At 40.1% G+C, this 15,238-nt stretch overlaps 1 protein-coding gene across 6 annotated transcripts in view; it reads right to left on the reverse strand.

Moving 5' to 3' along the window:
• LOC132394227 (uncharacterized) overlaps positions 1 to 15,238 on the reverse strand; it is a 210,610-nt gene that overhangs the window by 122,961 nt on the left and 72,411 nt on the right. For all 6 annotated transcript variants that reach the window (XM_059970105.1, XM_059970104.1, XM_059970103.1 and 3 more), the window contains one exon: positions 8,051 to 8,195. In XM_059970105.1, coding sequence (XP_059826088.1) covers positions 8,051 to 8,195 — 145 coding nt within the window. The remainder of the gene's footprint in view (positions 1 to 8,050; positions 8,196 to 15,238) is intronic.

Here is a 15,238-nt window from a genome sequence, read left to right on the forward strand (position 1 = left end):
GACCGCCTCAAACCGGCGCACTTGGACATTGAGCAACCAGTGAGGGTACCTGCACCGTGTCAGCGAGGCAGGCCACCCAGGCAAGCCACACAGACTAGGGCTCCACTCCCCCGAAGGACGTTTCTGGGGTGGGGGGGTGTGGCAGCCTGCACACGTGGGACTCGGACCGCCATCAGGAGCCACGGGCAAAGACGCAGTAGCACGTTTGGAACTATCCACTCGGGGCAGACCTTCCGGGAACAGTCTGACATTATGTCTGCCCCACGGGTCACAGGGGCCCATGGGAGGGGAGATTTAAGCACGCAATTTTGAATCAGTAAAGTCATTCTGAGTTCAGCTCTCTCTGCCTCTGTGTGTTTCTTTAGTAGCACATTGCGCGCGACTACACTGTAGTGATTAAAGGGGAATTTAAGCCATCTGAATGGTGGAATAAATATTATTTCACACAGTAGATGATTCAGTTACATATTAAAATTATTCATAATCAGTATGCGCAAAGACTCTGACATCCCTTAATATAGGAGGTTTGTGTTTTTAGAAAACTACCTGTTTCAAATTTTCTGTAACGCAAAGCCACATTATCTGTTCATACATCAAGAAGGGTGAGTCTAAGCAAAGAACTTTGCTTTTTTTTTAGTTTTTCATAATTACATAAATTCCATAAGAGTGCATTTTATTTTATACTGTATCTCAAATTTGTGGGTAGTGATTTGTAAATTTTGTCAGAGTGAATTTCTGTTCTCCAAATGGCCATAAAGGGGAGATTTTCTGCATTAAGGAAAAGTTCAGCAATGCCGATGATTGCCGTCTCAGTCTTTATGGATGGTGTCACTTTAAATAGTTAGGGGGCTAATGGTAATTTTCTGCTTCTGACCAATAACAGGAGATAGGATTAAGGATTAAAGATCTTAGAAAGCTTCTCCGATCTGCTAACGGCCTTGAAACTACAAATTAATCCCAGTAGACAGTGTAAAACACACTGATGTAAAACTGGTTACATTTCCATATGTTACTTAAAAACACCAGTCACTGATTTTATTGAAAGAAATTGATCAATAGTTTCTATGATGCCACATGGTTTGGAAAAGGATTACCTGTCACAATGCAAGTGACTACACAATGGAAAACAGCTTTTTACTTGTTTAATATTAGCAACTACTCTTTGACAGCTCTGCAGATCACCACTGTTCAGAAATCCTTCCTTTGGCTTCAGAGATGCATAAAAGGTGTGCAACCCACATATGTCTATAAAGAAAGTGGACCAACAAAAAGGTTGGGGTAATGAGGTTATTGGAGCACGAAGGCGGGTGGAGTGGCAGAGTTCCGGGAAGACGGCACCATGAGGTGGCGACTGCTTGCCTGCAGCTCTGAAGGGAATGAAAGTTCAAAGTAAAGTTTATTATTCCAGTACGTATATGTCACCACATACAACCTGGAGATTCTTCTTCCTGCAGGCATACTCAGCAAATCTATAGAATAGTAACTATAATAAGATTCAATGAAGGAACAATCAGAGTGCAGAAGAGAACAAACTGCAAATGCAAATATAAATAAATAGCAATACATAATGAGAACACATACAAAATGAAGAGTCCTTAAAATGAAATCATTGGTTGTGGGAACATCACAGTAGATTGAAAGGTGATAGTAATTATCCCCTTTTGTTCAGGAGCCTGATGGTTGAGGGGTAGTAACTGTTCATGAACCTGTTGCTGGGATTCATGAGGCTCTTCCATCTGATGGAGCAACAAGAAAAGAGCACGGCCTGGGTGGTGTGGACCTGTTGCTTCGGTAGGCAAGTTGGAGCAGCTCCAAGTCACCTCTCAGGCATCACCAGCCTCTCAAAACACTTCATCACTGTGGATGAAGTGATCATCAATGAGGCAGATCACCAGGCTCTTCTTGGGCACTGGTATAATTGAAGCCTGCTTGAAAGAGACGGGTACCAACACTGCCAAAGTGAGAGGTTAAAAATATTGGTGAACACACTAGCCAGTTGGTCAGCACAAGCCTTTACTACATGGTCTGAATACTTTGCTTGGATTCACCCTCCTGGAGGCAGCCTGCATGTCAGCTTCAGATACCGAGACCAAAAGATTACCAGGAAGTGTGGGGGGGGGGCACGATGATTCTCCATGTTCTGGTAGTCAAAGCAAACATAGAGGCATTGAGCTAATCTGGAAATGAAGATCTGTCGTCCCCATGTCACATGATTTAACTTTTTAGGAGATTGTGGCATTCAAACCCTTCCACGGCTGTCGAGCATCCCTTGTTGATCTCAGTTCAGTCCAGGATCTCCACTTCATCCGAGAGATGGCTTTCCAGAGATCATACCTGCATCTCTTGTAGCATTCTTGGTCACCAGACTTGAGTGCCTCTGATCTGCCTCTCAGTAGATTTTGGATTTCATACTTCATCCAGAGCTTCTGATTGGGGAAGACACTGAATAATTTTGTGGGGACACATTCCTCTACAGCTGCTTGAATAAAGTCTGTTACAATCCTGGTGTAGTCATTCAGATCCTCAGACGAGTGCTTGAATACAGCCCTTGAATACACTGACTCCAAGCAATCCTGTAATCGTTCCTCTGCCTCCCCCAGCCATCTCTAATTTGTCCTAATCTCTAGAGCCTTGCTTCAAAGGCCCTTGTTTAGCACTACCACTACTGTAATCCAGAGAAACAGTCACAGGTACTTCAGTAAGTAGCATTCTTTAAAGATGTTTTTTAAAAAAACTATTGATACTCAAAATCAATGAACCTCGGACAGCAGCTTCAGGTCACAAGTGCAATTCCCCTCTCAGAAAACGGAAGTAGGGATGCTGCGTCTGTCTACAATTGAAGCACTGAGGCTCCAGACTTCCACTGCCACCTACCCTGCTGGCAGATGCACAGACCCTGGAAAATAAAACTGAAGACCTCAGAGCAAGATTGGTGGACGAGAGGGACTGCTGTGTACTTTGCTTCATGGACTACACCTGTGTGAATCCCTGCAGCATCTTTTGACCCTGTGACGTCAGAACATCTTTCAAGAGGGTGAACCCTCGCAAGGCGCCAGACCTTGATGGTGTACCTAGTAGGGCTCTGAAAACCTGAACCAACTTGAAGACTGTTCAAGGACATCTTTAATCTCTCACTGCTCCAGTCAATGGTTCCCACCTGCTTTAGAAGGACAACAATGATATCAGTGCCCAACATGAGCAGGGAGAGCTGCTTCAATGACCATCACCCAGTGGCATTCACATCCACTGTGATGAAGTGTTTTGAGAGGTTGGTAATGAGCACAATCAACTCCTGCCTCAGCAAGGACCCAGCCCCACTGTAATTTGCCTATCACCACAATAGATCTACAGCAAGATACAGTCTCACTGGCTCTCCACTTAGCCTTGGATAACCTGGACAATATTCATACTGACATCAGGCTACAGCTCCACATTCAACACAATCATACCCTCAGTTCTAATCAATAAGCTTCAAAACCTGGGCCTCCTATACCTCCCTCTGCAACTGGATCCTCGACTCCCTCACTGGAAATAACATCTCCTCCTCGCTGACAATCAACAATGAAACATCTCAAGGTTGCATCATGCTTAGCCCACTGCTCTACTCTCTTTAAACTTACGATTCTGTGCTAGGCACAGCTTAAATGCCATCTTTAAATTTGCCGACAACATAACTATTGTTGGCAGAATTTCAGATCGTCAGGAGGTGGTGCTTAGATGCCAGATGGATCAGCTGGTTGAGTGGTGTCACTTCAACAACCTTGCACTCAATGTCAGTAAGAGCAAGGAATTAATTGTGAACTTCAGGAAACTAAGTGAAGGGAAGGCACACCAGTCCTTATCAAGGGATCAGAAGTGGAAAAGGTGAGCAGTTTCAAGTTCCTGTGTTCAACATCTTTGAGGATCTACCCTGGGCTCAACATATTGATGCAATTACAAAGACAACATGAGAGCAACTATATTTCATTAAGAGTTTCTTGAAGAGATTTGAAATGTTCAAATACATTTTATTGCCAAAATATGTATACTCTGTTCAACCTTGAGATTCCTCTTCTTGCAGGCAGCCACAAATCAAAAACACACACGGGGTGCCGAAAAGAGCAATCAGAGGGTTAGATTCCAAGTAGCAATAAAGTATATGGGATAAAGTTAAAAAGACATCTCTCCAAAATTTCTCCAAGCTAGGACAAGCCCAATACATATGAATAAGGGAAGCCTTGCCCCCTTTACACTTGTTGGAACAGGGACTAATATCAGGATAGAACTTGTACAGGTTGTACAGTACAACCTTGAACTATAAAAGGAAGTGGCGAGCACATAAAGAAGTTGAATTAACTGACTCGAGAACTGAATCCCAAACCTTGGGAGAAGATGACATGCATCTGAGTCTGACTAAATGTCGTACATTGTCTTTTGCCTCTCTTTTGGCCAAATGTGCAGTCCTTCTTAGGTGGAGAGATGTTGCCCCACCCACTCATGCTCAATGGCTTAGAGACATTATGTTCTGCTTAGACCTTGAGAAGATTCATTATTCACTTCTTAATTGGGACATAAAGTTCCAAAAGCTGTGGGGACCTTTTCTTGAATACTTGCATAATTCCTGTTTAGACTAAGGGTTCATCCCTCCTTTTTTATACATTTACATTTCTTACTTTCAGCTTCTTTTGGTTAACATTTATGTTTTTTTTTGATGTGTAAACATATTATAGCTCAGGTAGTAGGCAATATACCTCTTTATAAATACAGCTCTGTGGTGATAAAAGTTCTGATTAACTTTTCTATATATCGTAAGGTTGGCTTTGAGTTAGATAGTGGGAGGGTGGGGTGGTAACTAACTACCATCCTACTATGGGTGCTTTTCCTTAATTCTTATGAACTGTACATTTGGTATATTTGTTTTGCACTGTATAAACCTTTTTTACTGTTCTCTATTGTTGCATTGTAGAAACTTATTTAAAAAATTAATTTAAAAAAACCCACACAAAGACCATTAAACAACCAGTGTGTGAAAATAAGAACAAATCATGCAAACAATCAAAAAAACAAGTAACAAACAGAACGGTATCGCAGAGTCCCCAAAAGTGAGTCCACTTTGCAGAAAGGGGTCTGCAAAAACATTGCTCGCGCTGTCTTGCCTCTTTGTAAGCATCTTCAAAGACATTCCAATTTCTGCAGATGTACCATGGAGAGCATTCTAACTGGTTACATCACCGTCTGGTATGGAGGGGCCACTGCACAGGATTGGAAAAAGATGCAGAAAGTTGTATACTCAGCCAGCTCCTTCATGGGCACTAGCATCCCCAGCATCAGGAAACCTTCAAAACGCAATGCCTCAAAAAGGTAGCATCCATCATTAAGGACCCCCATCACCTGTTCTCATTGTTACCATCGGGGAGGAGGTACAGGAGCCTGAAGACACACTTTCAATGCTTTGGGAACAGCTTCTTCCTCTCTGCCATCAGATTTCTGAACTGATATTGAACCCATGAATACTCGCTCACTATTTTTCGTCCCTCTGTTGGCACTATTTATTTACTTATTTTATGTACAATTATTGAAACTTATAGTTTTTTATTATCATATATTTATTATAGCAAGATACTGCTGCCACAGAACAACAAATTTCACAACATATGCTGGTGATAAGAAATGGGATTCTGTTTCTGATTCTGAAAATTAGCCAACATAGAGAGATGGTGGGGGCAAAGGAAGATGAAAAAGGTTGAGGAGTGGTGAGAAGAGTGGGTGGGTGCAATATACAAAACTAAGAAAATTCTGTTAAAATGAAGAATGAAAGTATGTTCACAGATAAAATCTGTCGCTGATCAATACATCACAAAAATTGCTTCATTATAATAATGGGGTGCCATTGGCTCGAGCTGTGAGCAGTAGCAGCTGTTTAGGTGAACACTCACTCCTGCTTCAGTACATTGCTGAGGCCCTCTTGTGGCAAGAGCTTCACATTTGCTCTGAAAGCTCCAATATACTTGTTGGGGGAAGAACACAAAACCCATAATGTTCTGAAACATCAGAATATTTGCAGATAGGCCTGTCATTACTCAAAAGTCAGGGTGGATGGGGTACCCTGGTAAGGATAGCATCTCTGGTGAAGGGGCTTGTCATGTCCATTCCAGGGCAGTTCACTCATCTTTGGTCCCTACAGGACACTCAAGTCTCACCTGTGGCTCCAAGTAGCTGTTTGCATGCAACAGTGGCCACACCCCAATACACTGCTTCAACTGGCAGCTAAACCAGGTGAGATAGGGACATTCCTGTCCCAGCATGAAAAGTCAATTCTAGTGGACTGGACGGATGAGATCGACAGTAAGATCTGATAGCCAGAAAGGCGGTTCTGCAATGCTCCATGGAGCGCAAACAGCATGATAAGGCACAGAAAATGATCATCCACTGCAAACAAGGAAGCCCCAGTTTGTGATGCTTGTTTGTACCATTGAACCTAGACTTCTGAGTGCCTCAGTACAACAGCTTTTCTACTTTAAAAACTCCCCCACATAGTCATTCTGTCATCATTGGACATGACGTACAATCACCACTTAAAGATTTAGACCAATGTTAAGCCAATAGTATTGAAACTTTCTAAAATGTTATCAACCTTTTTTTGAAAACATTTCCCATGCAGACTTAGATTCCCACTGACTGATTACTGCCTCAGCTTTGAACACAATCCCCAAGCAAATTAAAAGCTATAGTCTAATGGGGACTTCACAGTCTCATTCCTTGGAGTGTTTGACTGATCAATAGTAGGAGTATCATAGTAAGAACAGGGCTGTACCAAGTATGAGCATCTCTCTCCACATACATGATGCAGGATTCTTTCTGCTGATCCTGATACAGCCACGTGAACTACAGGACCTGCTCAGATTTCTTTACGGACATTTTTAGTACCTAATGTTGGATTTCAATTGAAAAAAGAAAGCCAAACTCAAATAAGAAACTGATTGGACACAGAATTCTAAAACTGCGGCATTGATTGTCCAAACAGTGGTGTTCTTAAATGGAAACACCACCGTGAGCACAGGACTGTATCCACATACCTGTTTCTAGCCCTAATTTTGGCATATAGTCTTGGTTTTTGCTTGGCCATTGATCTCTGGGATATGCAATGGCCAGAATTACAGCAGCATAGAGATCCAAGAATAAGTATTCACAATTAAAACAAGACTATACCTGAAATTAGGCCTAGAAAGAGATATATGGATACATTCAATAATCTTGTGCTCACAGTGAGGAGTTCCATTTATGAATAGCACTGTTTGTTTAATCAGTGGCAAAGGTTTAGAACTTTGTGTCCAACCACTTTCTTATGAGTTTCATTTCCTCTTTACATTACACATCCAACGTTACATACCAGAAATGCCCTTGAAGAAATACATCTCAGAGCCAAATATCTGGAATTTCTTTCTTTGGCCTTTCCATTCCCAAGACACTTCCTTAAAAGCTCAAATCTTTGATCAAAACCATCTAGAACTTTTTCCAAACTCTGATTCTTGACTAAATTTATGGTTAACTATCAAATGAATCTGAGGAAATGTGAACAAACCACGGGTACAAAGAATAATGATTAATTTTGCAGTTCATATCAACTCAACACAGTTCAATCAATAGAAACTATATTTTTAAATTTACATATTTGTAACTAGTTTACTCAGTAGATTATGAACATTAATTACATTTTCATTAATGTACAGAGGCCAATGCTCTAAGATTACCTGACAAAGGGAAGTTTGGGATGATAACTTCAAATAGGCCATTGAACAGAGCTCTGGAGAAGACAAAAGACACCCTACCCTAATGGAAAGGGTAGAGCACAAAAGTAGAAGAAACAGGCTGATAAACCAATTGAAAAAAAATCAGCAAAGTTAGACTTTGCAAAAGAAATGTTCAGACGCCAAACAGAAAGGAAAACATGGAAGTACACTTAAATCAATGCTTTCATAGGACTGAGCACTTTGATCAATAAAAACAACTAAAGGTTATTTTTGTTCTACAGTGGTTAATGCCTTATAAATAGAACAGAAAGTGAGGGTACCTTGTTTGATCCAGCGAGTTCAATTGTAAAGGAAGTCAACAGTGACGCAAGTGCCTTGGGAATTAGTGCTGAAATAAAGAGGAGGAGATGCTGTGCTGCACTGGAGGTTTCTGGGAATGGTACGTCCTTTATTTTGGAAATGAAGCTGATTAAATAACAAAACAAGTTTGATTACACACTTACAAACCAGACATCTTCACCATTGCTGAAATACCATCAACACCTAGTATGGACCTGGTTACAATTTATTATTCATTCATTATGAATATTAAAGAGACAAATAAAAAACAAATTAGCCTTAAAACTCAGGAATTGTAAATATGTTGAATGGAATTTCAATGGAAGGGACCAGGGGTGGGCAAACTTTTTGACTTGTGGGCCACAAAGCATTCGAAAATTTGACAGGGGGGCTGGACCAGGAGCAGATGGACGGAGTGTTTTGGTAATACACCTAATAAGAGAAAATAAAATATCATGGGATATGTAGAAAACATGTGCTTTAATTTCAATTGAAAATGAACAAATGCATTACAACAAAATATCTGTCCTTGAAGTCCCATGGTATTTAGCTATTTATTGAAATGACTTTTAAAACACTGAAAATTAAATGAATAAAATACAGCTTTTTTAATATTAACAGTTATTATTTTAAAGCACTGAAAATTCTGTTATCCTTCAAGATATTATCATCATCACTCTCCTCCTGACTGTCTTTATTTCAAAAACGGTAGGAGATGCAGGTCTACTTGTCCTGCTCCTTCTTATTCAATTGTCCCCTGTGCCAAAACTCAACAACGACCAGCACAAGGACAGACCAATGACAGCGCGCCAGTATGCAGAGCGCGTTATTTGATCTGGAGCGCATTTTTTATTTTGAGAACGTACGTGCACCTGCGCACTACTCATGTCCATCACTTAACAGAAATGACATGTAACATGTAAGGCTTATTGAAAAAAAATTTTCAAATGCATTTTTTACATAACACAACGAAGAAACTTATTTTTAATTTCAGTGGGAACAGTGTTGTTGGTCTCCCTTTTTAGCCAGCGCATCAAAGTCTGGATTTGGTTTTGTTGTGGCGATTCTCAGGATGGATCTGAGGTGTTGGTCAGTTAACTTGGATCTGTGGCTGGCTTTGTTGACGTTCATGACGCTGAACGCCTGTTCACACAAATAGGTCGAGCCGAACAAAGAGTAAAGCACAAATGTGGAGTAATACGCTGCACCTCAACAAAGGTCAATGTATATAGAGTGCGTCATCTATTGGGAAAACACCAGAATTGCGGGGGAAAACGTTAACAAGGTTTATTAATATAATTTCATCAAGTTCTGCGGGCCGGATTAAAAAGCTTAACGGGCCGTAGTTTGCCCATGCCTGGTGTAAACTCTTGAACGTGTAGTAACACTCATTGTACTTACTGATGCATTTCTACCCAGAAGAAATTCATGCTGACTCATAACACAGCAATGAGTTCAATGTATATTATCTGCTCTAGACAATTTTTTGTATAGCCACATTCTTAACAAAATAGTGATGTCTTAGTTGGACTGATTTCCTATCAGACTTCATCTGGAATTCTATATTCAGTTTTGGAATTACTTGGGGAAAAATGCAGTGGATTCCAGTTAATTGGGACCCATTGGGACCAGTACATTTTGGTCCAATTAAGGGGTTGCCCCAATTAGCCAAACTTTCATGGAAATAGGTAGAAGGGTATAATAAAAAAAGACATTCAGATTTGATTTTTACTTTTAATCCTTGTCAGAAGGGATTAGTAGCTTTTATTCATAACATGATTATGAAGATACAGCCAGAAATATCGGATAGAATTAAACAAGAATGGGAAAAAGAACTTAGATGTAATATATCAACAGATAAATGGGAAAAAATTTTACAAATGGTTAATTCCTCTTCTATTTGTGCTAAACATGCTTTAATACAATTTAAAATTGTACATAGAGCTTATATGTCTAAAGATAAGCTTGCCCGATTTTACTCGCATATCAACCCTCAATGTGACAGATGTCACTTAGAAGTGGCTTCATTGACCCACATGTTTTGGGCATGTCCCACTTTACATAACTATTGGAAGGACATCTTTGATGTCATTTCCTCAGTATGGAATATCGATTTACAACCCCATTTTATTACTGCAATTTTCGGTATACCAAATGAAGATGGCAATCAGCTTTCCCCTTCAATCAGACGAATGATTGCCTTTGTAACATTAATTGCCAGAAGGTCTATATTACAAAACTGGAAAGAAGTAAATCCTCCTACTACATCTCAGTGGTTCTCCCAAACTATTTCCTATCTGAGTTTGGAAAAAATTAGAAGCACTATCTTTGATTCTTCAATTAAATTTGAAGAAACCTGGGGACCATTTATTCGACACTTTCATATGAATTAATTTGGCCTATTTCAGATCCTTTTCTCTACTTATCCTTGTTCAGGTATGGAGTTCCGGAGTTCTTTTCTTGACACCTTCATATATTTATAAAGTGCTATTATTGCCCATGTTAGTTTAGTTTAGTATATTTTTTTCAATATATATTTTCTCATATATATTTTCAATTTTTTTTTCTTTTTTGATGATTATTTTTGTTTTTTTTCATATATATTTATATAGACTTGATTGATTTATGTACCTTTTGTTGATTGATGTTTAATAGGATATTATTATCCTATTACTAATGTAATTTCAAGTTTATTGAATTTGTAATCTATTCATTATCATGTGTTGTTTTTTTTATATGAAATTTAATAAAAAGATTGAAAAAAAAAGAACAAGAAAAGTGACAATCATATAGAGTACTACAGATCATGTTGCATATAATTTATATGTATGTAAAAAGTGTTGCGTTTTGGACATATGATTTAGCATTCTCAAATTCTTCTGATGATTCGGTATCCTCAGGGTGTTCTGATCAAATGGCTTTTTTCCCTCTGTTGTAGATCAATACATCAGAGTTACTTTGCACAATTATTGATTTGTTTTACGATCTTGGGGGCAATTCTCTACTCCCAATGGAGAGTTGTATTTCCATAGATTACGTTGTCGGTTATCAAATATAAACAGCCTGATATATTGTTAAAATTTAACGGATGGACAAAAACATTATGCAAATGTTTAACACTAAATAATGGTTAATCCTACAAACAATACCAAAAGCAAAGCTTCTTGTAGTCTATAAATTTGAATAAAAATATCTTCAAAAATGAAAAAAAAGACAAACAGAATATCACCAAACACGTGAAAGCCTGCTGAAGCTGGAAATCCAAAGCAACACAAAAAATGCTGCAGGAACTCAGCAGTCAGGCAGCATCTATGGAATCGAATAAACAGTCAACGTTTCAGGCGGAGATCCTTCCTCAAGAGTCCTGCTGAAAGGTCTCGGCCCAAAATGTCGACTGCACTCTTTTCCATAGATGGTGCCTGGCCTGTTGAGTTCCTCAAGCATTTTATGTGTGTTTCAGCACCTTAAAGAAACTTGGCAGGTTGAGCAGCATCTGGGGGATGAAAGAAACTGTCAATATTTTGGATCAAACCCTATATTAGTCCTGATTTTGACCCAAAACATTGAGAAATTCTTTCCTCCTACAGGTGCTGGTCGGCCCACTGAGCTCCTCCAATCTTGTTCGTTGTTTCAGATTCCAGCACCTGCAGTCTCCACTGTTACAGCCTGATTGTATTGTCCCATGATTAACCAAGTACATGGAAATATTACTGGCAGAGATGTGGCTTTCACAGATTTGTTTCCCAACACAGGCATTTAATTTGTACTTCTAATAATGAGTGTGTGATTTAGTTTTACCAGGTAAGTAAAGCTTCAACTTCGAAGAGTGATGGGCAGATGCATCAGGAGCGCTCCTGTGCAGGTGAGACAAAGAGCTTGAAAAATCCGCAAGTTTTTTGTGAGTCGTTGATTGGAGTACTTTGCAGATGCAACAGGAGCATTCTCGCGCAGGTCTGACAATGATTTTCTATGACGGGGAAGGGAACCAGTATGATAGAGCTGAGGAAGAGCCAACAGGTTTACTAATAGATGATGGATGTAACATGAATGTAAGGAAGTACAAGCCAATGATTGGGTACAAATGCAAACAGAGCAAAGAGGCAATTGTACCATACAGGCAAAATTCAAAAGGGTGAAGAATGCAGAGCTGAAGGCACTGTATTTAAATGCACGTAGCATTTGGAATAAGGTGGACTAACTCGTGGCGCAATTAGAGATTGGTCAGTATGGCAACACTGAGTGGTGGCTGAAATAAGGCCATAGCTGGGAGCTTAAAATCAAAGGTTATACTTTGTACCAAAAGGACAGGCAGGAAGCATTGACGGTGGTGTGGCTCTGCAGGTGAGAGATGGAATTACATCTTCAGAAAGAGGTGACATAGGGCCAGTTGAATCTTTGTGGGTGGAGTTAAGAAATTGCAAGGGTTAAAAAAAATTAAGGGAATCATATACAGGCCTCCAAGTAGTAGCCAGGATGTGGGGTTAAGATTGCAAAAGAAGCTGGAAAGGGCATATAATAAGGGTAATGACACAATTGTAATGGGGGACTTCAATATGCAAGGGGATTGAGAAAATCAGGTTGGTGTCAGATTGCAAGAGATGAAATATGTTGAATTCCTGCAGCTGCCTTTTCAGAGCAGCTTGTGCTTAAGCAAAAGCCATCTTAGATTGGGTGTTGTGTAATAACCCAGATCTTATTAGGGAGCTTAATGTAAAGAAACCCTCAGGAGGGAGTGATCATAATATGATTAAATTCATAATGCAATTTGAAAGGGAGAAGCACAAGTCAGATGTACCAGTACCGCAATGGAATAAAGGGAATTACACAGGCATGAGAGAGGAGCTTGCCCATGTGGCTGAATTGGAGGGGGATACTGGCGGGGTTGACAACAGAGCAGAGGTGGCTCTGGAAATAGTTCACAATGCACAGGACAGATATGTCCCTCAGAGGAAGTAGTTTTCAAATGGCAGGTGTAGGCAACTGTGGCTGGCCAAGGAAGTTAAGGACTGCATAAAAGCCAAGGAAGGGGCATATAATGGAACAAATTTGAGTGGAAAGTTGGATAATTGTGAAGTTTTTAAAAGTCCAACAAAAGATATCTAAAATATAAGAAGGGAAAAGTTGAAATACAAGAGAAGACTAGCCAATTTTTTTCAGTTATATAAAGAGTAAAAGGGAGGTGAGAGTTGATATTGGACAACTGGAAAATAATGCTGGTGAAGTAAAATGGGGAACAAAGAAAGGGCAGATGAACTTAATGGGTACTTTGCATCTGTCTTCACTGTGGGAGACACTAGCAGTATGCCAATGGTCCGTAAGTGTCAGGGAGCAGGAGTGAGTGCTACTGCTAATACAAAGAAAAAAGTGCTAGGCAAACTCAAAGGTCTTAAGGTGGATATGTCATCTGGGCCAGATGGACTACATCCCAGACCCTGAGAGAGGTTGCTGAAGAGATAATGAATGCATCGGTCATGATCTTTCAGGAATCACTTGATTCTGGCATGGTCCTGGAGAACCAGCAGGTTGCAAATGTTACTCCACTCATTACGAAGGGAAGAGTCAAAAGAAAAGAAATTATAGGCCAGTTAGTCTAACCTCAGTGGTTGGGAACGTGTTGGAGTCTGTTTTTAACGATGACATTTATTTCGAGGTACTTTGAGACTAATGATAAAAGTCAGCATGGTTTCTATACAGGAAAATCTTGCCTGGCAGATATGAGAGTTCTTCAAGGAAGTAACAAGCAGGGTGGACAGAGGAGAGGCAGTGAATATCATTTACTTGGATTTTCAGAAGGTGTTTAATAAGATGCGACACATGAGACTGCTTAACAAGATAAAATCTTATGCTGTTACAGGAAAGATACTGGCATGGAGAGAGGAATGGCTGACAGGCAGGAGGCAGCGAGTGGGAATAAAATGGGCCTTTTCTGGTTGGCTGCCAGTGAGCAGTGGTGTTCCTCAGGGTTCAGTGTTAGGACTGCTACTTTTCACATTATTTGTGAATGATTTGGATAATGGAATTAATGGCTTTGTGGCACAGTTTACGGATGATACAAAGATAGGTGGAGGGGTAGGTAGAGCTGAGGAAGCAATGCGATTGCAGCAGGATTTAGACAAATTGGAAGAATGGGCAAAAAAGTGGCAGATGGAATATAGTGTTGGGAAATATATGATATGCATAATAAAAGGAATAATAGTTTGAGCTATTATTTAAATGGAGAGAAGTTTCAATCATCAGAGGTGCAGAGGGACTTGAGAATCCTTGTGCAAGACTCCCAGGTTAACTTACAGGTTGAGTCTGTGGTAAAGAAGGTAAATGAGATGTTGGCATTTATTTCAAGGGAATAAAATATAAAAACAAGGAGATAATGCTGAACCTTTATAAGATGCTATTCAGTCCACACTTGGAGTACTGTCAACAATTTTGTGCCCCATATCTCAGAAAGGATGTGTGGTCATTGGAGAGAGTCCAGAGGAGGTTCATGAGGGTGATTCCAGGAACGAAGGGGTTAACATATGAGCAGCATTTGGCATTTGGGCCTGTACTCACTGGAATTTAGAAGAATGCATGGGGATCTCACTGAAACCAACTGTATGTTGAAAGGACTGGCTAGGGTGGACGTGGAGAAGATATTTCCTATGGTGGGGGTATCCAGAACTAGAGGGCACAGCCTCAAAATTGAGGAGTGACCCTTTAAAACAGAGGTAAGGGGGAATTTTTTTAGCCAGACAGTAGCAAATCTGTGGAATGTTCTACCACAGACTGCCCCAGCCAAGTCCATGTGTATATTGAAAGGCAGAAGTTGATCATTTCCTGATCAGTCAGGGCCTCAAAGGCAGGTGTTTGGGGTTGAGTGGGATCTGGGATCAGCCATGATAGAATGGCAGAGCAGGCTCGAAGGGCTGAATGGCCTAATTCTGCTCCTATGTCTCGTGGCCCTATGGAGTACACAGCAGCAACTCTGAGAAGTCAGCATTTCATCATTCACCGTGAGCATCATTAAATGGCACTAAAGGTGCACTAAAAATTGCTTAACAAATCTTATAAAATCCTTTGCTTTCTGGATAAAACATCATTAAGTCCAGTTTTGGATATACTTTCCATCTGATAGTCAGTATTATTAGAGAAGATGCACACAAAACAAGCATGGAGTTATCTGACAAGGCTCA

Source organism: Hypanus sabinus, chromosome 5 (genome assembly GCF_030144855.1).
Source record: "Hypanus sabinus isolate sHypSab1 chromosome 5, sHypSab1.hap1, whole genome shotgun sequence".
In the NCBI taxonomy this organism is placed as follows: domain Eukaryota; kingdom Metazoa; phylum Chordata; class Chondrichthyes; order Myliobatiformes; family Dasyatidae; genus Hypanus; species Hypanus sabinus.